The following is a 25,955-nucleotide window of genomic DNA, read 5'->3' on the forward strand; positions in this document are numbered from 1 at the left end:
TTATTTTATTATTGAGGTATAGTTGATTTACTATATTATATTTCAGGTGTAGAACATAGTGATTCAATATTTTCATAGATTATACTTTATTTAAAGCGAAAGGGAAGTTGCTCAGTCGTGTCCAACTCTTTGCGACCCCATGGACTGTAGCCTACCAGTATCTTCCGTCCATCGGATTTTCCAGGCAAGAGTACTGGGTTGCCATTTCCTTCTCCAGGGGATCTTCCCAACCCAGGAATCGAACCCAGGTCTCCTGCATTGTAGGCAGACGCTTTACCATCTGAGCCACCATACTCCAATTAAAGTTATTATAAAATAGTGGCTACATTCCCTGTGCTGTACAATGTATGAAATAAACTACAACGACGTATTGCACAGCCTTATCTGTTGATCACTCACTGCTGTAGTCCCAAGTCTGAGACAGTAACTAGCACGCAATTAGAAATATACACATTTGTGACTGAACAAATACCCTGCAAGTAAGGTGGAGGATACACCCCACCTCTGCCCTTGACCCTGAGCCAGACAAGCAAGATCAGGCCTGGAAGTGAGTCAAACCAGGAAGCAAGAGGAAGCCGATGGGGGAAGGAGCACAGCTTTAGATTCAACCAGACCTGGGTCCCAATCTGGCTCTGGCATGTTGGAGGCATGTCACTTAACCACCCTAAGTCTTGATCTCCTTGTTTTTTGTTTTTCGCTTTTTTTAATGTTTTTGTTTTGTTGTTTGGCCACGTGACATGTGGGATCTTAATTCTCCAACCAGGAATGGAAACTACACCCCTAGCATTAAAGTGCAGAGTCTCAACCACTGGGTCATCAGGTAAGTCCCGGTTTCCTTGGTTTGGAAATAGGGATTATACCACCAACTTCACACTGTTGGGTTGAAAATAACTGAGAAATGAAATATGTAAAACTGGTGCAGAGTAAATGCTCTCCTCCCCAAATGCCTTTCAGCTCTTTTGCACGCTCAGTAAGAGACGAAGTTGCTCTAACCAGATGGTGGGAACTGAATACCACATTTCCTGGGGCTGGGAAGTTGTGTATTTTAGGAGAGCAGCCTGGAAAAGGCAATGCCTAACCCAAGTCAGCAGGGTGGGGCTGGGGTTTGGAGGGGCAGGATGAAACATCAGTGATGAAAGATCTAGACAGTGACAGGCCCCAGGGATCCCAGAGGAAAATCTCCTTCTGCAAACCTCCAGCACATGTAGCCTGTGGTCAAGAGAAAGGTTACTTCCGTATTACCCCTGCTTCTGGGGATGGGATCAAAAGAGATACTGATAGCAGGCAATTTGGAAAAAGCATTTTATTAACTTCATGAAAAACAGCTGCCATGAGTTGAGACCTGGATGAGGACAGAGCTCTGGTGGCTTCCAACCAATGGCCTGGAGAAAGCCACCTGTTCTCTCCATATCCAGGGTCTCATCTGGGGTCCCACTGAGAAGACGAACACCCTACTTCCTTGCCCCCTCCATGCAGGCACAGATCCAGGCAATGCGTTCTTGTTGGACATGAGATCCTCCTGCTCCGTGGCTGACTCACTCAACAGGAAAATGAATTCTCAACACTCTAGACATTCGGATCAGGACTGATCTAGAATACCAGCCACTGTTCTGGATCAGCAACTAGGAGCGCAACATTCTGGATAACCAGTCAGAAAGTCGACATTCTGGAGGGCCACCCAGAATTCTAGAACGCAAAATAAGAACCCCCTCACTTTCTAGATGATTCCATCAAGAGTCCCATATTTCAGAATGCCTAAATTCCGGATCAACCAGAAATCTGACATTCTAGGTGGTCACCCAGGAACTCAGTGTTCTGGCATGTTGAAGGGATAACCACTCCTAACATTCTGGATGGTTCACCAGGAATGCAGCATTCTAGAATGACAAACAAGAACCACAGTATTCCAGACCATGGGTGAGAGACCTAGAGTTCTAAATGTCCACACTGATGCTCTCGACGCCAAATCAGAAACCCAACATCAAAGATGATCCACCGCTTGGCATTCTGGAACCACAAGCAGGAATCCTGCTGTCCGGCCCCCTCAGAGCTCTCTGGGTGGCCGCTCCACCCCAGGCCTGTCCTCCTGGCGGGGGTCTGGCACGTGAAAGGAGACGTAGGGACACGTCTTGGTGTTGAGGCAAACCAGCTTCTTCAGCGTGGCCGTCTTAACAAGGTTGAAGCCCACCTCACCGCCAAATGTGCTCGCCTTCCAGTACTCGGGAGAACAGATGGGATTCCCTAAGAGGCCCTTAAGGGAGAAAGGAGCCCCCATTTCTATCATACTCTCCCCAAAGATGGAGTTCGGATGGCACTTCTCAAGAAGCAGCCCCGGGTAGAATTCCAAAGCATCGATGTCTCCATACAGCTCCTCCAACTCAGCTGCCATCTCCTTCTCGCCTGCAAAAGGGAGGAGCCAGAGTCAGAATTACGATGCCATCCGTTAAGGTTCAGGAGGGAACCTTCTAGGTCCACCTTGTTCCAAGGAGAAGGGACTTCGGAAGATCAACTTGAGCCAAATGAGCAGGGGCCCTAAAATCTGGCCTGGCTGACTGACCCTGCTCCAGGCCTGCCTGGAGAGAAGGAATTTGCTACTGCAGATGGAGTCAAGGGCATGGATCTGCAACCAGACAGCATGTGCCTTGAAACAACTCACTCCATATCTCTGTGCCCTGATTACCTGATCCTTACAACAGAGAGAAGCTCCCCATCTTGTTTCCTTCCTTCTTTCCTTCCTTCCTGGACAGGTTTCAAGGCCTTATCCTGGTCCAAGACCCTGCATTCCACTGGAGCTTCAAGTTCACACTTGTCCAAGTTCACACAATGATTTAGTGACAGTGTTCTTTCTGCCTCTCTGGACTGTAATGGGAAACAGATGTGGAGCATCTCTACCCATTTCCTCAAGTCCCTCCATGGGGCACCAGTACACATCAGGGATCAGGTCACATCCTGGTCATAGCCCTTCAGTGGCCCCTCATTGTCTATGACAAGGGTTTCTGAACTTGGCTTCCCAACAACTGGGTATCTTGAGCAACAACAAATATTTATATATATATATATATATATATAAAACATAATACACATGTTATATAAGTGTGTGTTATATACATATTTGTGTTTTATATATACACATGTACATATACATACATATGTATATATGTATACATACTATTGTGTATATATACATATCTATATACACAGACACATATATATTCTTGGGCACCACCTGTGTGCTAAGTCTAGGCCTACTGAATCAGAATCTCTAGAAGAAACATCTCAGATTTGGTATTTTTAATTAGTTTTCTAAGTGAGTTTTAGGAAGCTGGTCCACAAATGGGATTTAGGAACCACTAGACAGAATAAAACCCAAAATCTTAGCATAGAATCCAAGATTCCACACGGTATGAGCCAGCCTCCTATCACCAACTCCACCCTCTTCCCTCACAAACCTCTTGTTCCAGCCACACCTAGGACTGTTTTCCTGAATAGGCCAGGATCTTTTCAAGGCTCGTTCTTTTTAACCCCTGTGCTTTTGTACTTTCTGTTCCTCCACCTAGAACGCTCTTCCCTCTGTCCTTCACTGGAAAATCCCTTTTTATCCTTCAAACCCAGCTGAGAAGCCACCTTCTCTCCCCAGGCTGAGTCATCTGGCAACCCTTGCCACCCCTGGCATCATGCTCCCACACCCCTCAGATCTCACAGTCATGGGGCTGGCCACATGGATCTCCCCTTTCTGTTTCCTTGAGGTCTCCCTCACTTCAGCATGAGTCCCTGGAGGGCAGGAATCATGTCCAGGAAGCAGCTGCTCACCTGTGAGCTCCTGGAAAGAGGTGTAGGGCTTCATGCCAAACCTCTTGCGGTACTCATTGAAGGACTGCAGCCTCAGCTCCCGCGATTCCTTGATGACATCCACGGCCACGTGCAGGATGTGGTGGTCTATGTTCCTACCCCCACCAATCTGCCAAGAGATAAACACGGCGGTGGTCTGAGAGCCAAGCCATGTTGTCCTGGAGAAGAACTTCAGGTCAGGAGTCCTTCCTAAGTCGAAAGCATGGCTCAGTCTAGCAAGCGCCAAGCTGGGAACCTGACCTAGGTCTGCATGGCCATGCTTCTCAGCTTCTTCATCTTATTTAGTTATTTATATTTGTATTTGTATTTTTGGCCACACGGAGTGGCAAGCAGGATATTAATTCCCTGATTAGGGATGGAACCCATGCACTGCTGCACTAGGAGCTTAGAGTCTTAACCACTGGACCACCAGGGAAGTCCCATCAGCTTCCTCATCTTTAGACTGTAGAGTGGGCCAGGAGGACTTCTCTAGTCACTCACTGGACACATGGTTCCCCAGCCCTTTGAATTTAGGTGAGGACCTCCAACATCCTGTTAAGGAAGGTTCTGTAGCTATTACAGGTATTAATACAGCTATTGTACAGCTATTACAACAACTAGGACTCTGCAGAGGAGATGGCCAACGTGGCCACAGTCAAGAGCTCAAGCAGAGGTGACTGGTATTTCAGATCTGGAAATAAAAGGCAGAAAGCTTTCTGAGCTTTTAAGTGATGGAAACAGATGGATGGACAAACACTAGTTTGAGGGACCAAAACATTATGGTTTCCCTGGGATATTTTTTAAACTGTACCTGGCAGAACTGACATGTGTCTGTCATCCCCCAAATCAGTTCTTATCACAGAACAAAGATATTTAGTCTTTTAATGGATCTTGCTGAGGAACCGGGGGCTTCCCAGATGGCACCAGTGGTAAAGAATCTGCCTGCCAATGCAGGAGATATAAGAGATGTGGGTTCAATCCCTGGGTCAGGAAGATCCCCTGGAGGAGGTCATGGCAACCCACTCTGGTATTCTTGCCTGGAGAATTCCATGGACAGAGAAGGCTGGTGGGCTATAGTCCATAGCGTCCAGCAGAGTCGGACATGACTGAAGCAACTCAGCATGAACACATACTGAGGAACCTATTTCTATTGCTTTCCACTCTCTGTAGCACAGAATTGAGATAAAACAAAATTTACTGAGTGTCTAGTATTAAAAAGCGAACCCCTAATAACAGGCTGCCACTAGAAAAGAGAAACTGAGCTAGGAGGTAGGAATACAGAGCATCAAATCATTTTATCCAGACCAGAAAAAGTTACACACAGGAATGCAGGTGACCCCATCTGCTTCTCCTTCTTTTTGCCAAGCCTCCTGGGAGAGGAATTGTTATTAAGTTAGAAAGGAAGGAGCTAAAGTCTTGTCATGAAAAGTGTAATATATAAGCACATTTTGTTTAAGTAAACAGAGCTTTACTCCAAGACCAAGGGGCATTATCCTGTGAAGGGACGGAAATGGGGTTCAAAGCCCAGGTAATCGAATGAGATAAAGACGGTGCTGCAAAGGGAATTCCCTAATGGTCCAGTGGTTAGTACTGTCACTTCCCAGGGTCCAGGTTCCATCCCTGTTTGAGGAACTAAGATTCCACAGCCATGCATGCACACTAAGTCACTTCAGTCCTGTCTCACTCTTTGGGACCCCTTGGACTATAACCCGCCAGGCTCATCTGCCCATGGGATTCTCCAGGCAAGAATACTGGAGTGGGTTGCCATACCCTCCTCCGCAGGATCTTCCTGATCCAAGGATCAAACCCACGTATCTCATGTTTCCAGCATTGGCAGGTGGATTCTTTACCGCTAGTGCCACCTGGGAAGCCATGCAGCACAGCCACCCCCCCAAAAAAAGGACTCCAGAAGAATCTGATTCATAACTGTTAAGGAGCATAGGTCTAAAGAAAGTTCTGTTGCTCAGGATGAATTGACAATAATGCTCAAGAAAGAGTTCAGTTTGGACAAAACAAACAGAACTGGGTAAGAAAGAGGAAAAGCATATTTGGCTGAAAGTATACACCCTGAGATAAAACCAACAGAAGCTGGTGCCAATCTCAGCTGAACGAGGAGGCTGTTGTGTGTTGACTTGGGTGTGTCCCAAAAAAATACATTGAAGTCCCAACCCCTCTGCACCTGTGAATGTGACCTTATTTGGACATAGATGTGATCAAGGTCATACTCCATTAGGGTGGGCCTTAATCCAACAACTGGTGTCCTGATTAAAAGAGGAAACAGAGTGATAAAAAGAGGAAACAGGGACACAAGGAGGACTTCACGCTGTAGTGATGCTTCTACGAGCCAAGGAACCCCAAGCATTGTCCGTCACCACCAGAAGTCAAGAGAAAGGCAAGGACCAATTCTCCCCTGGAGACATCAGCAAGAGTATGATGCTGCCCATAGCTTGATGTTGGATTTCTAGCCTCCAGAACTAGAAAGAATAAATTTATGATGGGTATTAATACCATTTGTGGGAGTTAACTCTAAGGACTTTCTAGAGAAATGTTTAAAGATGGATCTCTTTTAATGGCCTAGATATTAGTAATGTGTAATAAATGTTTAATGAAGGCTTGAGTGGATCAATGAATAAAAGACATTAATTCTCAGGTGTCAGCTGGGAATATTTCTTTCCTTTTCTGGATGTTTCTGGCTCAGATGGCAAAGAATCTGCCTGCAATGTGGGATACCCAGATTCAATCCTTGGGTCAGAAAGATCCCCTAGGAAAGGGAATGGCTACCCACTCCGGTATTCTTGCCTGGAGAATTCCATGGACAGAGGAGCCTGGAGGGCTACAGTCCATGTGTGCATGGACATGCTCAGTCGTCAGACTCTTTGCCACCCCATGGACTATAGCCTGCCAGGCACCTCTGTCCAAGGGATTCTCCAGGCAAGAGTACCAGAATGGATTGCCATGCCCTCTTCCTGGGGATCTTCCTCACCCAGGAATCGAACTGGGTCTCCTGCATTACACGTGGATTCTTTACCACTGGAGAAGGAAATGGCAACCCACTCCAGTATTCTAGCCTGGAGAATCCCAGGGACAGAGGAGCCTGGTGGGCTGCCGTCTATGGGGTCGCACAGAGTCAGACATGACTGAAGCGACTTAGCAGCAGCAGCTTTACCACTGAGCCACCAGGGAAGCCCAGTCCCTAGGGTCGCAAAGAGTCAGACAAGATTGAGCAACTAATGATTTCACTTCACTACTTTGTTTATGGAGGAAACCCCAGTAGCCTAACAGTCTTAGCATCTTTTTCCAACCTCTCCCACTTACTGCTTATCAGAAGAGGAGGAGTGACGTAGTATCACTGGTGAGTTTTAGAGCAATAACTAGGTGTGCGTTGTACAAGCAATCCCCGCTACTGCTCTTGAACTCAGTTTACACCAGGGAGTATGCTTCCTCTCATACTCCTTGCTCTGGGGGACCAGGAGGAGGCTGGGAGATATTTTCCTTGTTTCGATGCCTCCATGCCTTGGTAGCCAAATTTGTCTAATTTGGAGATTTAGTATTAAAAAGCCTGCTTGTTAGTATAGATTATTTAAGTTTTCTAGAATCAACTTTATCAGTAATAAAGGTGATATTTTAAACCTCCAAAAAAGAAAAATAAAAAAGGAAAAGAATAAATGTCTGCAGCTTAAAGCCCCTTGGATTGTGGTCCTTTTGTAGCCCAGGGCAATAAAAACAGGGACCATAGGCAAATTACTTATGCTAAGTCTGTTTCCTCCTATGCAAAAATGAGGAAGGTGGAAGCATCTATCTGACATGGTTGTGGTGGAATCGAGATAAAGAATACAAAGCATCTATCACAGTGTTGGTCACCCTGCAGTGCGACCATGTGCGGGAATTCTCAGGGGAAGCCCTGTTTTATCACTTCTCACACTCTCTTTGATATCCTGAGGTATCCTGAGAACCTTTGACATGCTGGTCCTTCTGCCTGGTGTCAGGAAACAGCAGGGCTCTTTACACACATCACCAGGGTCACTGCTTGAAAAGTCTTTGGAAACCATACAGCCCCCGACACAAGCGACTGTCTCTGCTCCTTTCTGTGCCCCACAAAGAACAGAGGCCATAACCCCATTGGTGGCAGCCTATGCTCATTGCAGTCAAATTACCAGGAGGAAACCCAAACCCACACGGTGCCACACCTTCATGGTAGGGCTTAGGGATAAAGAAGAGAGAGCGGAAGGATAGGAGGGAAGCTAGGATGGAGGAGATGGGAGCTCCCAAACACGGGGAAGGGAAGATTGAGGAGGGAGCTGGTTAAACATCCCAGAGGTAGGACTAATAGCTTGCTCGGGCTGCCGTAACAAAGTGCCACAGACTGGATGGCTTAAACAAATGGAAATGGGGACTTGCCTAGTGGTCCACTGGTTGGGACCCCATGCTTCCACTGTGGGGGACATGGGTTCTATCCCTGGTCAGGGAACTAGGATCCCACACGCCAGGCAGCACAGCCAAAAAAAACAGATAATAAATAAACAAAAATTTAAAAACAAATAGGACTTTCCTGGTAGCGGAGGGCGGGGAGGGGGGTCAATGCCGGGAACACAAGTTTGATCCCTGGTCTGGGAAGATCTCACATGTCTCAGAGCAGCTAAGCCCATGTGCTACAACTACTGAGCCTGTTCCCTAGAGCCCACAAGCCGAAACTACTGAGCCCTCAAGCTTCAACTACTGAAGCCCGTGCACCTAGAGTCTGTGCTCCCCAACAAGAGAAACCACCGCAGTGAGAAGCCTGCACACCTCAACTAGAGTAAGCCTGCACAGCAACAAAAACCCAGCGCAGCCAAGAATAAATGAATAAATTACTTAAAAAACGAATAAACACAAAACTAGAAATATATTTCCTCACAATTCTGGAGGCCAGAAGTCCAAGACCAAGGTGTCAGCAGGGTTGGTTTCATTCTCAGGGCTCTCCGTGACTTAGAGATGGCCATCTTCTCCCTATGGTTTCCCTCTGTGTGCACCTATATCCTAATCTCCTCTTTTAAGGACACCAGTCATAGCAGGACCCACCCAATGACCCCATTTACCCTAAGCAACTCTTTAAAGACCCCCGCCTCCGGACACATGCTGAGGCCTTGGAAGTTAAGACTTCAACATGTGAATTTGGGGCAAGGGGGACTTCAGCCCAAAATAGACACCTATAAGTTAATAAAGACCTACTTTGTATGGGTACTTTTGCATACAACGCCATACCCTGAATATCTTTTTGTTCCTCAAACTGCCATGCCCTCTGACTCCTGGGCCTTTGCTATGCCACCCTCTCCATTCTAAAACAATGACCCCAGGTCACAAATGCTACTTCTTGCCCTGGAAGACCCCTATCCATCCTTTGGATCCCTGCTCAACCATCACTTCCTTATCCACAACGCCCCCTCTGGGCCTGAAGTCTGTCTCCAAGTTCCCAGAGCATTGTGGGCTTCTATAATGTGATTCTTAACCTGCTCTTAGAATTCTGAGAACATTGGGAAGGACCTTGGCACAGCACCTAACCTGTAGTAAGTGCTCTAACGATGTTAGTCATCACATGACTGCTGTTCCTTTCTAGGGTATGCTGTTATTTACACACTAACACTCTGCTGCAACTCCAGGGACTGTAGCCCACCAGGCTCCTCTGTCCATGGGATTTCCCAGACAAGAATACTGGAGTGGGTTGCCATTTCCTTCTCCAGGGGATATTCCTGACCTGGGGCTCAAACTCAAGTCTCCTGCACTGGCAGGTGAATTCTTTACCACTGAGCCACTAGAGAAGACCTTTCTAGGGTAAGTGAGTGTGAGTGTTAGTCACTCAGTTGTGATTCCATGAACTATAGCCTGCCAGGCTCCTCTGTCCATGGTATTCTCTAGGCAAGAATACTGGAGTAGGTTGCCATTCCCTTCGCCAGAAGATCTTCCCAACCCAGGGGTTGAACTCAGGTCTTCTGCATTGCAGGCAGATATTTTTTTTACTGTTTGAGCCAGTAGGGGTGGCATGTGCCAAAAAAAATATAAGGACCCAAGAACCACATTGACCTTGTTCACCACTGTATCTCCAGTGCCTGGAGTAATGCCTGGTATCATTGAATGAATGAAAGAACAAGAGAATGAATGAAGGAATGATCCCCACCACCACCCTGGAGCGATAACACTCTCTCACTTTTACAGAAAACTAGGTTTGGGTCCCAGAACCCAGTTGCCCTCCCCAGCGCTCCCCTGAGGCTCACCCGGCCTGCAGCCTGGCGAGAAAAGGCGTCCACCAGGGCCTCGACCCCATGGTCCACCAGCATGGAGGTGTTGAACAGAAACTGCTCGTAGCTGTAGTCCTGGGGGCCCACCCGGAAGGAGTCGGGCATGAGCGGGTGCCAGTGGTAGAGCTGGTTGAATTCCACGGCGATGCGGTTGCGGTACTGGAATTGGGCCCCAAACAGCAACTCTGGGTCGAACTTGAGCTTCAGGAAGTAGCCGCTCAGCTGCTGCACGTACTCCTCTATCACAATCTTGATGGTCTCCCCTGTGACGAAGGATGGGGGCATGGACGGGGTCAGCAGAGCACAGGGAGTTAGCCATCGGGCTTGGGAAGCAGGCTGGTTCATGCAAAGGGCTTGATTTGACTTCTTTCTCGTTGTTAAGGTTGTTTGACTTTGTTGGGCCACTTTCACCTTGTCTTTTTGTCACCGGTTGTGAAAATGGAACCTTCTCTCTCAGGCTGGACAAGACAGGAGCCTGTCCTAAGACAAGAGCCACCTGCTAGCCCCATGTTCCATAGGGAGGTCACAGGCCTGACTGAGCATGGCATGGAGAGGAAGTATCTGAGGATGGATTTTGTGACCCGTGGTGGCCACCATCCCATTAAAAGAGGCTTAGTGAGGCCACAAAAGATGGGCGAGTGGAGATTAACTTAGTGAGGGAATCTCAGCAGGCCTGAGCGGGGGGAGGGTGATGGGAGCTCCCAAGGGACCATTCTAAGAGCTGCAGCAACAAACAAGGGACACGGCCGACCTAAGTGAATCTCATCTCGAATATAACCCCTATATCTTCTTATGTATCGAATTCTTACGAGTAATTTTCCTCTGCCCTCTCAGGAACCAGCTCAGAGCAAAGAGCCAGGGAAGACACAAAACGAATCTTCCATAGCAAAATGAAAACTGGTGAACTAGCAATTAAAAGAAACACATTTTGGCCAATGAGCCACTAGAAAAACTGACTTTTAGCAAACTGAGCTGGAGCCACTGGCATTGCAAGCAGCAGACTCGGGTCTAAATCTTGACGTTACCACTTCCAGCCACCTGGGCTGGAGCTGTGTGACTTACTCTAAATTCCTTATCTGCAAAATGTGTATTATAATAACAGCAGTATAGGGACTTCCTTGGCAGGCCAGTGGGTTAAGACTCCGTGCTTCCCCTGCAGGGGGAGCAAGTTTGATTGCTGGTGGGGTGCTGGGGCACAGGGGGTAGAACTAAGATTCCCACACGCTGCATGATGCGGCCAAAACATAAATAAATAAGAAAATAGGTAAAACATGTTCACAAAGGAAATTTTAAACAAATAATGACATCAGTATAATAATATTTACAGGGTCACTGGGAGGAGTAGACAATGAACACATCTGTGCTGCTTGGCACAGGGCCTAATGGGGAGGGTCCACATATGTAGAAGTAGGAATCCCCTCCCCAAACGCACATGTCACAAAAGATCAGACTAAGGCTCGTACCCCCTCCCCACACAGGAAAGTATTCCCTGCGTGACATGGTAGAAGCAGCATAAAGTCTGGTGGCAACCAGATCTGGTTCAAGTCTCTCCCCGCTGAAAGGCCTTGGAGAATTCACCTACCCTCTCTGCATCCTAACTTTCATAACAAGGATAATCACAGCTGAGTCATAAGGCTGTTGGGGAGGGTTGAATGAAGCACTAGAGGTGCCCTACCTTCAGAGTCCTGCCTTTGGCCACAGATTTATCACCAGTCGGTGTGCTGGGCAGCCTGCAGACACAGACTTGCCCTCTCAGGTCAAAGTCTCTGCAATCCTGGGACTTCTGAACCAGCCCCTTCTCATTCTTTAGGTCATTCCTATGCCTGCTGTGTGGCTCTTCCAGGCTCCATTGACTCAGGTACTAAAATTGGGAACAGCCATGCCCAGAGATGCCCAGGGGTGGGGGCAGGGGCTCACTGGTGACTCAGAGTGAATACGGTCTGGATAGGAGTGTTGGGGGCCAAGCTCCCAGGCAGGAAACCATCTGACATTTTAGGCTACAGACTCGCCCCCGTAGGTGACACAAAAATATCTTGTCCCTGAGTCACCAAGAAGCTACCAACCTTCAGGAAGGCAGATGCATGCAGGGCAGGAAACCCAAGGATTCTGAAGCCTAGGCAAGCTGGGGTTTGACCTGTACTTGCTGAGGATGCCCCCAAGTGCTCCTGGATGCAGTATGATGGGGAAACTGAGACTTAGAGTGGTTGATCAGATTTGCTGCCAGCCACCCAGGGAATAATCAGCTATCACAGCATCCCATTTTCTGAAGGCCTGTTATATGCCTAGTACTTTCCCATTCATCATATCGACTAATCTTTAAAATCATTATTATTCCCAGGACCCCCCAGCAGCTCAGTGGTTAAGACTCTGCCTTCCAAGGCAGGGGATGTGGGTTCAATCCCTGGTCTGGAAACTAAGATCCCACCTGCCACACCACATGGCCAAAAAAAAAAAACAGCATCATGATTCCCATTGTACAGATTTGGAAAGTGAGGCTCACCTAGGGGAAGGGTCCTGCTCAGGATTCTAATCTCACTGTCCCCAAACCCTCCACTTCCCACTTCTCAGGACAGAGGGGGTGACTTTCCAGGGCAGGGCTGGTGGGAGGCCTCACCAATGAGGATGAGGCGGGCAGTCTGGAAGAGCTGCTCGTCGCCCCAGGTGGGGTGCTCCGCCTTCAGCAGGTCACACACGCGGTTGTGCTCACGCAGCCAGATCGTAGCGTAGAGCATGAGCCCAGGAAGCAGCCCAAACACCTCCTGGCCCACAGCCATCTGACTCTGGGGCGGGATGCCCTGGGGGTAGTGCATCAACACCGGAGCCTCTTCCACGGATGGCGGGTACACCTCTCCATTGAGCATCTGTGGGATGGAGTCACCTGGTAACCCGGGGAGGGGGCGGGGCGCCAGCCTGTGTACAGCTGACATCCGCCCACTCCTATTGACAGCTGCCCATAACACTCAGGGCAGCTGTCCGGCCTTCCTAACCAAGGCCTGTGGATTCTATCTCCTAAAGCTCTCCTAACATGAGTCCCTTTCTCTCTCCCCACGGCCACCATGCTCTTCCAAGCCACCCTCGTCTTCCACCCTGACTCCCCTTGTAAGTGACTCTATCCTCTAGACGTTCTTCTCAGTTCTGCAGCCAGAGCAGTGCTTTAAAAGAGGGGTCCCCAACCTCCACGATCTAATGCCTGATGAGCTGAGGTGGCGCTGATGTAATAATAATAGAAATAAAGTGTAGAGTAAATATAAGGTGCTCGAATCATCCTGAAACCATCCCTTCTCCCACTGGTCCATGGGAAAATCATCTTCCCCGAAACTGGTCCCTGGTACCAAAAAGGTAGGGGACCCTTGCTTTAAAACATCCAAATCTAGCATCACACCCTGGCTTAAAAAATCTTCCAAGTCTTCTCTCTGCTCTTGGCAGAAATCCGAGATCCTTAATATGACCCACCCTCATCAGATGTCCAGCAGCATCTCCCTTGTTTCAGTGCCTCAAAATCACACAAGTGACTGCCCCTCTTCAGCCTTGATACTTAAGAATCTGGACAGCCCTGGGCCCTTCTTGGCCTCCTTGACTCCTCCTTATCCTTCATGCAACTCTTGGTTTATTCATAATTCCTAAGGAAGCCTTCCCCAGCCTCTGCACACTCTCCTGGCTTCTCCCTGTGGCAGCTATCACAGTGTAATTAATTATATGGCAGTTTCCTCATTCACTCAGTAAATAAACATTGAGGACCTACCAAATGCCAGATACTGTTCTTAGCCCGAAAGATTCAAGATGGAAAGATTTTCCATCTTGGTTTTTGTTTGTTTCGATCTGCATGGTCCAGCATGGAAGCCTTTAGCCACAGGCAACTACTGAGGACTAGAAATGTGACCAATGTGAATGAAGAGCTCGATTTTTAATTTCATTTACTTTAGATTTACACTTTTAAATCGAGACCCCAGCTATTGGAAAGTCTTTATGCTTAGAACAACTTGGACATGTGAATCTACTTTCTCAACTGCAAATTTTATGAAATCTAAATGCTGGTCAGAATCGCCAATGAAAACCAGGCACCCGAATTGAGATGTGCTGTAAGTGTAAGATATGGATCAGAATGTGAAGATTTAGCACAAATAGTGAGATATTTCATTGACAATTTTTGTGTTGATTACATGTTGAAATGAGGATATCCTGGATATATTGAGTTAAATTTAAAATATATTATTAAAATCAATATTGCTTGTTGCTTTTTACAGTTTTTAATGTGGCCACTAGAAAAATTTTAATAACTTGAATGCAGCTCACATCTATAAAAGAGGGCAAATGGTACCTAGTTTATGCAGTAGATCTGAGGAGTGCATGAGATAATCACCTATGTGGCTCTCACACTACTGGACAGTGTGAATTCAGACAAAAAGTCCTCATGGAACTAGCAACCTAGGGTTTGTGTCTGTGGGCTTGAGGGCAGGGCTTATAACTATCACGGCCACTGCTAACCAGGCCCAGCACACCATAGTGCCCAATTAATATTGTGGAATGATTAAATGAATAAATGCAGACTGGAACTGTCCATTTTCTGTGGAGCCCCAAAATCCACCTCCCAAGAGAACATGAGAGCCCACGTCTGCTCCTTGTCTGCTTCTCTTGCCTGGCACCTTCTGCCAGGGTTTATCGTCTCTTCTCCTCCCACGCACCTACAGCTTCTGCCATAGGACACCACCAAGGACCCCCACCAACACCCTCCGCCAGGGGAGACCGTGGAAGGCCTTTCCCAACGTCCCATCCCCAGGCCTAGTGCTACCTGGTACTTGAGTTTCCCATCCTTAAAGAGCCGCAGGTGATACTGACGTTCCAGATTGTCTCCATAAATGTGGCCGAGGTCTACCTAAAGACAGAAACAGAGTCTCCTCAGATCCCCGGGTCTTGCCCCACCAGCAACAACCTACCTATGCCACGTGCAGCCCAGAGAAGTCTGGAGCCCCTCCTAGGTACTCACTCCATGGCCCAAGGCCTTGGTGAAGCCAGGACCCATCTTGCCGGAAGTTTTGAAGAACTGATGGGTGAAGTGTTGTGCGAAGAAGGCAAACATGAGGTTGGTGCCTTGAGGGTCGGGGATGAACTTCCTCCTGAGCAGGAAGCGACGGCTCAGGAACTCGGCATCCGGCAGCTGCTTCTTCCCTGATTGGGGAGGTAGGAAAGGGCAGTAGCTGCTTCCTGTTTGGATCTTCCTACCCCAGAGCTTTCTGGGATAGCCAGACCAAACTGGTCCATGCAGGAATCCCAGAGTGGACCCCACAAGACCACCTCCCTCCCACCAGACAACCCCTTGCACCTTCTCTACCAAAAGACCCTAGAAGTATTCACGGGTGAAATGGAAGGATGTTTGGAATATGCTTTTAAAACTGAAATATATAATTACTATATGTAAAATAGATAGCTAATGGAAAGTTGTTATATAACACAAGGAGCTCAACCCGCTACTCTGTGACATCGTAGAGGGGTGGGATGAGGTGTGGGGGAGGGAGGTTCAAGAGGGGGGAGACGTATGTATGGTGCTAAGTCGCTTCAGTCGTGTCCGACTCTGTGCGACCCCATAGATGGCAGCCCACCAGGCTCCGCCGTCCCTGGGATTCTCCAGGCAAGAACACTGGAGTGGGTTGCCATTTCCTTCTCCAATGCATAAAAGTGAAAAGTGAAAGTGAAGTCACTCAGTCTCGTCTGACTCTTCGCAACCCCATGGACTGCAGCCTACGTATGTATACTTATGGCTGATTCATGGTGCTGTATGGCAGAAACCAATGCAACATTGTAAAGAAACTATCCTCCAGTTAAAAAGAAAATAAGGTGAAGGGGATAGATGAAGTAACATTGGCAAATTTTGGACAAACCTTGAAACCTGGAGATGGATGCATAGGACTTCATCATCCTTTTCTCTCAGTTTTTGTGTACGTTTGCTGCCTTGTACAAGTTAACCCTTCCCCACCTCCAAAAAGGAAAAACAAACAAAAAAAACTTGGACTCCCCAACCCTGGAACAAGGTTGCTGTGTTTGAAATGGGTTGTGCCATTTTCTAAGAGTGTGAACATGGAGAAGTCATTCCATCTTTCTGAGCCTCAATTTCTTCATCCATAAAATAGGGCAAATGATATCTATCTTTTGCAATGGATTTGAGGAGTGCCCATGTAAGCATGACAGAAAACCAGTGAGCTGGAATCTCTTAAAGCAAAAGTCAGCAAACTTTTCCGTACAAGTCCAGATAGTCAATATTTGAGGCTTTGCCGATGTATGGTCTTTGTTACATCTACTCAGATTAGCTGGTGCTGCAGGAAGGCAGATATACCTAAGGAATGTGACTGTGTTTCGACAAGACTTTATTTGCATAATAGGGGGTGGGGTGGATTTGGCCTTCGAGCTGGAGTTCACCAATCTGTTTTAAAAGATGCCAGAACTTTCTATGTCTGGGGTAAAGACAAGTCATCTTGAAGCATGTGTCTATCACTGTGAGGACAAGCATCAAGAAGCCTTTCTTAAGTAAGTCAATGTCAGATGACTTGGTACCCAAGACTGCCTTGCAGAAAAGGCAATCTTTCACAGCACATCTATGAGGCCCAATGTCAATAGAATAACTCTTTAGATTGAAATGACTGACTGATTTCCTGTAGCAGGAAAGGTCATCAAGTACCCCAAAGGGAACTCACCCAAAGGGAAGTTAGAGGGAGTAGTCTGCACATTGTAACCTGGATCTATCATTCAGATTACCACTGAGCATCATCAACTCAATGGACATGAGTTTGAGCAAACTGTGGGAGACAGTGAAGAACAGGGAGGCCTGGCATGCTGCAGTCCATGGGGTCACAAAGAGTCAGGCACGACTAAGCAACTGAATAACAACAAAGGACTGGTGCCAGCGAAGTGTTGGCAGCATCCTGAAGCTCTGCAAGACCCAGCTTGCCTGGCAGAATGATCATGCTTTGGGAATAGTAGCTACATGGGTGAGTGCAAACTGTTGGAGTAGTGCCCTTGAGACCCAAATAAGGACACTGATACATATGCAAGGTTCTGAACCTGCAGGAGCACACAACTACGGGGCTGCGCAGGACCAGTGCTCAACAGCGACACCATGTGGTGGGAACTGAAGCAGCAGCTACTGCTGCTGCTAAGTCGCTACAGTCGTGTCCAACTCTGTGCGACCCCATAGACGGCTGCCCATCAGGCTCCCCCATCCCTGGAATTCTCCAGGCAAGAACACTGGAGTGGGTTGCCATTTCCTTCTCCAATGCATGAAAGGGAAAAGTGAAAGTGAAGTCGCTCGGTCGTGTCTGACTCTTAGCGACCCCCGTGGTGGGTTAATGTCCCTTTTGCCCTTTGTGTACTGATGGCTCTAAATTGAGTGAACCCCCAGGTTTGGGGACAATCAGGAGTGGATGAGGAAGAAGGTCTTGGGAGGAAGACTCCTGCCAATGAGAACAAGTAGGTTCTTGAACAACTAAAGACAAACTTTGATTTTGTGTGTAAAATGCGCTGATGAAGCACGTAAGATTGCTCACATTAGTAATGAACCAAACTCAGAGCTGGCACCCAGTGAAAAGCTCACTATTCTTTCTTTCCTCCATTCCAACTTTTAAGTCACTCTCATCGCAGCAGGATCCCACCCACTTAGTAGACAAAGTTTGGGTGAAGAGGCACCCTGGAAATACTGGAGCATTAGTTTGACTCTGCCACTAACCTCAGACAAGACCCTCCCACAACCTCTTTCTGTCCCCTTTCCCCAGCCCTGCCCTCATCCCTCGTTCTGGATATGCACTTCTTGCCTTGGTCCACCCATCTGTGAAATGGGTCAGTCATTGCTCTTATGCTTGCTTTTTCCCAAAGGGAACTGAGCATCTCCTGTGACCCACCCCAGGCTCAGACCCCTCACCCCATCACCATTACCTTTGGTGCCCATGGGCGTGGGACAGTCTCGGGGCACGGAGGGCAGAATGCGAGTATAATAACTCACATTGGAGAAGGACTCCCAGCTGATGTAGTCATGCGCTACGTTGTAGGTGGGAGGGCTGGGGATAAGGTTGGAACGCACTGCAGAGGGTGAAAATGATGGTGACAAGGGATTCCCGTCTCCAGTTACACCCCTCTTCCCCACTTTCTCTTGGGTTGTTTTCTTATTCCTTTGTTTTTGGCTACCGTGCAGAGCAGCTTGTGGGATCTTAGTTCCCTGACCAGTGATTGAACCAGCGCCCTCGACAGTCAAAGCACAGAGTCCTATTCACTGGACCACCAGGGAATTCCCTGGGTTCTTCTTTTTTCATTTGGCACCCAAACCCCCTCTCACCCCCAGCCACTGCCCTGATGCCAAGAATTGCAGGAAGTGGCAGGATTTCTTGCTCCCCAAGATTAGAGGGGCCCTGGCCCCCCTACCCACCTGTGAGTACCAGACGCATGAGCGTGTCCCGGATGAAGGTGGCATTGACCAAATTCCACAGCCAGCGCCCGTGCGTCAGCAGAAAGTGGACGAAAGAGGGGCTGGGCCGCAAAGTCGTCCGGAGCCAGGTCCATATCTCAGCTGTGGGGGCAGGGGGAGCCACTCAGACGGGCCCTCCTAGCAAGACTGGAAGCAGCCAGAGGGGAAGGTGGGAACTGGGGACAAGGGCCAGTATGGACAAGGGTGGAATTTAGGACTCGGGGGTAAAGCATAGGACCGTGGGAGTGTTGACACGTGACAGAGCCAGAACCAGACGGCGGTCAGGAGACAGGACCAGGGTTGGAGGTCAGTAAGGCCGGAGCTGGCAGTGAAGACTCACTACAGAGCCCATAAGCAGGGAGTGAGATGTGTCAAGAGTAAGGGCTTGTGCTGGAGCCAGGTCAGGGGCAGTGTCAGAGGTCAAAAGCAGGCAAGGAAAGAGGGCGGTGGCCAGAGACAAGGGTAGGAAGTGGGGGTCTTTGGAGGACGAGCCCAGGGGAGAAGGAGTAGGGGCGCAGGCCCGGCTCACGGATAGTGCAGTTGGGGCCGGAATAGCCCGTGCGGGTGCAGTCACACTGGTAGCGATCAAGGCCGAAGCGAACACAGATCCCCTGGTGCTGGCATGGATAGTAACAGCAGGGGTTCACTGTGGGGGAGAAACAGATATCAGGGACCCCTCGCGTTGGGGCCAGAGGCATGGAGTCCAGTCATAGCTCTGCTCTGACTTCCCCGATGCCTCTGTTCCCCACAGGGTCCACTCTGTCCCCACAGCTCTGAACAGAAAGCCCCTGGGTGTCCAGACCTCACTCTGGGTTCTCAGTCTCGCCCACGCCAGGCCACCAAGGGAAGTTCCCTTTCCCTCCCAGCTGCCACCAAAGTGGTGCAGACGCGTCCAGGCCTTGGGCTGGGGCACTGAAGGCTAGGCACCCAGCTGATAAGATGCTGCGGCCACAGGCTTCTAGAGTATTCACTTTCTGCCAAGTCAAAGTCAAGGGCAGAATTTATGGGGTTCAGAAAAGGGACAAGGATCGGGGTTCTCAGGCCAGCCCCTAGCCTCTGGGCACCTGGATACTTAGAAGACGAGGTCGCCCTTCGTCCCTCTATTTTTGCAGAAGGGAAGGAAGAGCAGATGTCCCAACAGATGGGAAAATTGAGGTCAGACAAGAGGAAGCCCAGATGGGTCACCCAGCAAGTAGTACCAGACCACTTGCCCATCCCTTCCCTTCCACCCCCACCCTCATGGACTCAGCAGTCAAGTCCAAGGAAAGACATTTCCCAGAACTCTGTGGACAGGGAATGGGTTTAAGGGGAGTCACAGCTCCTGTTCCTGATCGACCCAGCCCTGGTCCCCATCGGGGTGGGGTTTGGGCTCTAGGACCTAGAGGGAGGTCAGGGACCATGGGAACAGGAGACATGTGGCTGAGAAAACTCTTCCCAGAGGGCGAGTGGAGCTCGTCCACTGGAGGGGGCGTCACCCTCCGTCACCCCTCCCCCCAGCTCCCTGGAGAATGGACCTCCGGGAAGTCCCTCCTTGTGTCTAATCCGGGTCTCCCTCACCACAGCTTCAGTGATCATCCAAAAGCCAGGTCAGACTCCTTGGAGCTCGCTCGGTGCTCATTCAAGGCTCAGCAAGGGACACAGAGGCTTGGGGAGAGCTGGCGTCTTGGCCAAGACCATGGAACAGAGCCAGGCCTTCTGCAGACCCAGGGCGCCTGGCTCCTGGCAGCGGCTCCTTCCCTGGCCTCACACAGAAAATGCCAGGTCCCTCCTGCAAACGTGCTTCCTTCTCTGGGCTCAGAGCCAATGTGACAGGGAACTCCAATTCTTTGTGCATCTGATTATAGGGGATCAAGAAGGCAGCAACAGGCATGAGGAGCCTGAGAAGTCACCTCGGTATGCTGGGATCAGAGGGCATGACCTTCTGGTTTAGGTCCCCTCACGTCACAGAATCATGCAAATAGTTTTGCTTAAGCCCTGGCAACTTCCCATGGCCCCACAATAGCATCTCTGTGGCCCCTGCGGGGTGTAAAAGGAAGGAACCAATCGGAAGAAATCTGGACAAAGAGGCCTTATCAGACCAACACAGATGGACAGGCAGGTGCAGGGGGGATGCAAGGCAGGGCCCTGGCAGGACCCGCCTCCCCTCCCACAGCCACAGGCCCAGAAACACCAAGGAGCTCTGGATCAGCCCTGCAGTGGGCTCGGAGACACTGAACTCATCTCTCCCTCCTGCTCAGAACAGTCTGCCATTCTGCCGTGACTCCACACTGCCCAGCTCCCAACCCTGGTGTGCAGATCATCCTAGCACTCAGCAGGCACAGGGGCTGCACTCAGCAGGCACAGGGGCTGAGGCCCAGCCCTTTCTGGGCTGTTTCCCCATCCCTCTGCCAGTAGGGATCCCAAACCCAACAAGAAGCCCTTCCAGTTGGTCCTGGGGCAGCGCATCTCGCAGCCCCAAAGCCGAAAGCTCTGTTCCTCCCTGACCCAGGCTGCGGCTCCTCCCGAGTAAATTCCCTCCTAATCTACCTGACCCTGCCCACTGTGCATGCACCAGAAAGCCTCTCCAAACGTCCACACTCCACTCTCCCTGGCCCCAGGTCCCACCTCGACCTGCTCTGCTCCACCACAAGCCTCCAAGAGAAACGGCTTTCCTGGGCTTTATCCTCTCTCCCAGAGTCCATGCGCTCAGCTGGGGCTCAACCCCAGGTTCTGGAGAGATCCAGCCATCCAGGAAATCCAGATGCGGTGGCCAGAGCTTAACAAATGTTTGTGGAATTTAAAATGAAGCAAGGAGACCAGCCACTCCAATCTTGGTCAAAGAGACTCTCGCATCTCCCATCCACTTCCCTCAACTCCCACCCCCACACACACAGCTGGTTGTGAAGTTTTGCCTGAGGGCTTCCTGCCTGGGGCCCAGCAGCAGCAGAGCCGTGCCCCTCAGACTCAGAAGCTCCTGCCCAGGGCATCCCTCTCCTGACAGGAGAGGCCCCTCCCCCTGGACCGGCTGCCCAACTTTCCCTCCCCCCTCCTCCTCCTCCGAGATCTTTCCATAAACACCAGTGGCCCCAGGGCAGGAAAAGTCCCCCCTCAACAAGGACTGCAGCTGTCGCTGGGGACCCCAGGGTGTCAGGGTGAGCAGAGAGGAGAATGGGTGTCACTTTCCGCCCTCTCCCAGGCTGACCGTGGCTGGACTGTCATGACAGGCCGGAAGCCAGGGCTCTTGCTGACTCTCCAACCTTGTGTATCTTATCTGCTTATCTGCTTACCTCACTTATCTGCTCCTGGGGATGGGTGAGACTCCCCCTCGACCTCCCGCCACCACCACAGATGAGGGGACTCGCCCAAGCCCCACTGCTTCAAAGTCCCAGGAGGCAAGATGAACTCGCTTCCCTTCCCCTCCTTTCCTCCTCCTGGAGGTGCCCAGGCCAGGATTTGGGGAAGGAATGCAGGGACAGCAAGTCCCTTTGCTTCATAGGCTGGGGATGACCCCAGGTGAGGCAGGTCTGTTACCTTTCCTTCAAGGTGGACCTGAAAATCCTGAATGAATGAAACCAGGACTCCAGAGGAATCACCATCCCCTGCCACACTAGAGCTCTGAGAACTAGTCACAAAGGAAGGCCTTTCTTCAGTCTGACTTAAATCCCGCATGCTTTCATGTGTCCAGTGGAGGACACGCTGTATAATAAACCATCAAGAGACCTAGGAAGAGGCAGAGACTGAATGTAAAGTGTCTGGAGTCCCCACACCCAGCACAGGGCCGGGCACCTAGCAGGTGCTGGATGAAGATACACGGGAGAGTGCCTGCTCTTCACAGCGTGTCCATGGGCAGATACCTTGTGTCCTGTGGGCCTCATTTTTCAGTGTTTTCCAGGAAGGAGAGGGGACTGACAGACTCTAAGGAAACCTCTCTTTCTCTCTTCTTCTCAACTCTGGATAAAGCTAACTTATCTCCAAACATCTCAATTCCTTGCATCAACATGATCCGTGCCCCCCACCAGCAGAGAAGCCGGCAGCTTGCTCTGAGTCTTCAAGCCACCCCAGAAGTGGGGTTGATCAGCAAGCCCATAGCACACACATTCCCACTGATGAGGATAGTCTGGGACTGCCTGGCTCCAGAACTTTCTGAGGATTCGGCAAGGAAGCATCCCCCAGCCCAGGAGTCAGGGTTCCAGGCAGAGTGAAGGAACACCAAGTTCTTAGGACACAGAGGCACCAGGCAGCAAAAAGGGCCCATTAAAGAGGCTGGACTGAAATTCCCTAAGAATAATATTTAGAGAAGCTCCAGGGGTTTGGCAGCCAAAGAGAAAAAAGAGCCCCAAGCAGCCCAGACGTGAGCCCCAGCCCCTACACTCAGCGAGGGCAGCGGCCAGTGGCCAGGGACCACTGCACCAGGCCCCAGCGGCCGGAAGAGCCCAGCTGAAGAGGAAGCCCCTTCCCAACCCACAACCCCAGCTGGTGCTGCAGATAGGAGGCGGCGGGCCACAGGAAGCCTTGGCATACACCAGGTTCCTGCCCCAAGTGCCAGGGTTAGCTGGCCTCAGGCCCCTCCGCCTGGACGGAGCTCCGGTTAGGTCACGTCCTATCCCTAGCCGAGGAGGGAGCGCTCAGCCAAGTCCAGGAGCTGGAAGGGATAAACTTGAGCACTGAGGATGCCCAGGCACAGCCCTGTCCTCCGAGCTGGACTCCTCCACCTCCCATCACAAGAGAGGCAGAAGCAGCATTCTCCCTGCCACCTGCCCCCAGGTAAGCCCTCATCTCCCAGGAGATCGGCCTTTGCTGCCACCCTGGGGACTAGACAGGCTTTGGCTTTCCAGGGCAGATGCCTTTCCTAAGTGTCCAGGCACCTTGGACCTCAGTTCACCCAGAGACTTGGCGATGGGAAGGCAGTGAAGCCTTCAGCCCACCCCCAACCTGTCCTCCGTCCTTTCCTCAACCCTTGCAGCAGCCTCCTTCATGGGCTCCCAGCCTCCAGTCTCACCTCCAAGTCATTCACCCCATCTCACTCCCCTGCTCCCAGGGGAATATCCTGAGACCCAAGTCCCACTCCTCACTCTGCATCCAAAGGCCTTTGTCCACCAACACCTGCCTCTGTCCTATGGCTCCCTGTGCCTGTCTGCTCCCACCACTCAGACCTTTAGGCTTCTGCTCATACCCTTGCTTCTGCCCGGAAGAGCCCTTCCAGAGTTTGAGAGTAAAACCTCACCGTTTTACCTCCCACTCACCACCTCCTCCAGGGTCTAGGTCAAATGTCATCACCTCCAAGAAGCCTCCTGCAATTCCTCACACCTGAGAGATAATCATCACCCACCCTGGAGCCCTACACACCCCTGAGCTTCCCTCAGTCATGGCCATGACCCCCTTGGATGGCAGTCTGTGGGCATTTCTGTCTCCTCCATCGGCCGGTGAGCTCCTCCCAGCTCAGCCTCCAGGCTCCAGTCAAGGACTGGCATAAAGCAATCCCCTGGGAATGTTTGTGGCGTGAAAAACACAATTCTGTTTAAACACTTACAATGCAAAGATAAGCAGAAAGGGCTAAAAGCAGAAGGGTACAACCATGGCTCACTAAGTGCTGGTGAGCGGACACAGGAGGACAGGAAGGGCGAGCCTTGGGGCCCTGGGGGCCTGGATAGGGCTGAATGGGGCCTCCGAGGAAGTACTGGGCTGGTCCAGGGGCTAACGCAACAGGCCACTGGGATGGCGTGGTCAGCCCCGCCTCTGCTACCGGGGTCTCAGACAGATGGCAGCAGAGACTCATATGGCTCCCCCCTCCGGGCCTCAGAGTTCCCTTCTATAGAATGGGACTAATGTCTCCCTGGCAGGGCTGCTGTGAACACCAACAACAGAGATGCCCACTGCTAGGTTTTGTAAACTGTAAAGTGCTGGCCACAGGAGTTTTCTTCCTTGTCTTCTGACAAACTAGACCTCTACACATGCCCAAACTCTTGCCTAGAGCACCCTTTCCTTGGCTTCTCCAAATGCCACGCACTCAAACCCCCTGCTCCAGGAAGCCTGGTCTGATTCCCAGTCCATAGAGATGTTCTTCCCCTCTCCTCTGAGCACCGAATTATTTCTCCTCTGAGCATCACAACAGAAGGCTCAGATCACTCCCCATTGTCTCCTGCCCCTATTTTGCAGATGGGAAATGGAGACCCCGGGGAGGTTTCACATAGTTTGGTGAAGCTCTGTCCAGACCTTGCATGTGCATGCACGCACACGCACATGCACACACACATACACACATACACACACAGAAACTGCGTGGGGAGGGAGGGTATGGGAAGGAGGAGCTGCATTCCTCCACCTGGAACCTGGTACATGCATGGTGCCAGGCAGAGGAATTTTCCAGGATCTGACTTTCCCGGTCATCTTTGGGGTGAAGAAACGGGGGTCCATTATCGGGGAGAGATGAGGGCAGGGAGGACACTGCAAAAAAAACCTGCAAAACGCCTAGAAAGTTCCAGCCCTGAGTCCACCGTATTCTGGGTGAGCTTGAGGGCGCTATGGCCTGAGCCTCCCTTAACTCATCTGCGCAGTGGGGACCTCCCTGGTGAAGATTCAGTCTCCAGAGGAAGCATCTCAGCCCTGTAAGTGTGTTTCCCACTCCACTCTCTCCGGGATGGCGGTGTACCCGGGGTCCTCACCCAGGGAGATCGTCTCCACCGGGGCTGGGAATCTGGAAGGGTCCTGGAAAGTTAGAGGCTGGAGAAGGAGAACGCGCCAGCCTGCTTTCCCCTGGCGCCTGCGGCTTCCTCTGAAAGGGGCCGCAGGGGAAACAGCGAGGATTGTTGGGGACCGAGTCGGCTGGGACCGCTGGGGTCCCAGAACAGGTGAGGGGGCCTGGAGAGACGCGGTCCCTTTCCCCAAAGCCGCCCAAGATCCCAGTCTGCCCTTTCCCCGCAAAAAGAACCCTGTGGGGACCTAGCCGAGGCCACACCGCCGGGGGTCTGCAGAGAGCCCCCATCCCACCGACCGACAGCCCCCTCCCCCCTCCCAGGCACCGCGAGCCGAAAGGGGAAGCTGGGCGGGCGGGAGGGAAGAGGAGGGTGTGGGGTGCCGGGCTAGGGACGCAGGACCGGAGCTCTTCGGGGGCAGGAAAGAGGCCGCCTACCTGGCGCGGGCGCCCCGGGTTCCGCTGGCAAGACCGGGCATGGCGACAGCAGCAGCAGAAGCAGCGGGAATCGGAGCGAGATACTCTGCCCTGCAAAGGGAGAGAGTTGAAGGGCTGAGCCTGGCATTCAAGGCCCCGCGGGGAGGCCACAGGGGGTCCGGGGGCACCGGGGCCGGACTTACGGCTCATGGTGCAGGGTGGGCGTCGCGTGCTGGAGACAAACTCGGGCTCCTGGAGTGCGTCTCTAACTCTGCCCGCGAGCTCCGGCCCCTCGGGCCCGCCCCCTCCCCACCCATTCCCT

The 25,955-nt window shown here is 50.9% G+C and overlaps 1 protein-coding gene across 3 annotated transcripts; it reads right to left on the reverse strand.

Moving 5' to 3' along the window:
* Positions 1–1,288: 1,288 nt before the first annotated feature.
* PTGS1 (prostaglandin-endoperoxide synthase 1) lies at positions 1,289–25,955 on the reverse strand. Of its 3 annotated transcripts, none has more exons than XM_081588745.1 (12): positions 25,837–25,894; positions 25,655–25,744; positions 20,104–20,380; positions 19,076–19,192; positions 18,508–18,648; positions 18,021–18,164; positions 15,085–15,266; positions 14,890–14,973; positions 12,715–12,961; positions 10,077–10,363; positions 3,811–3,958; positions 1,289–2,400 (listed from the first exon to the last, which is right to left on the reverse strand). In XM_081588745.1, the coding sequence occupies exons 5-12, from the start codon at positions 18,524–18,526 to the stop codon at positions 2,045–2,047; spliced, it is 1,467 nt and encodes a 488-aa protein (XP_081444871.1). In that variant the 5' UTR covers positions 18,527–18,648; positions 19,076–19,192; positions 20,104–20,380; positions 25,655–25,744; positions 25,837–25,894; the 3' UTR covers positions 1,289–2,044. The 3 variants fall into 3 exon arrangements, with proteins under 3 accessions (XP_081444871.1, XP_081444872.1, XP_081444870.1); XM_081588746.1 differs by having other exon boundaries at positions 14,890–14,969; positions 15,081–15,266; XM_081588744.1 differs by lacking the exon at positions 20,104–20,380 and having other exon boundaries at positions 25,837–25,955.

Source organism: Giraffa tippelskirchi, chromosome 4, assembly GCF_054371585.1.
Source record: "Giraffa tippelskirchi isolate mGirTip1 chromosome 4, T2T-mGirTip1v1.2.pri, whole genome shotgun sequence".
NCBI classification, from domain to species: Eukaryota; Metazoa; Chordata; class Mammalia; order Artiodactyla; family Giraffidae; genus Giraffa; species Giraffa tippelskirchi.

Coding starts and splice junctions, on each gene's coding strand:
- PTGS1 (XM_081588744.1), bottom strand. Junction 18,649..19,075: donor CGGCCCCAACTGCACTATCC/GTGAGCCGGGCC, acceptor CTGCCCCCACAG/CTGAGATATGGACCTGGCTC. Junction 15,267..18,020: donor CACGCCCATGGGCACCAAAG/GTAATGGTGATG, acceptor CTCCCCAATCAG/GGAAGAAGCAGCTGCCGGAT.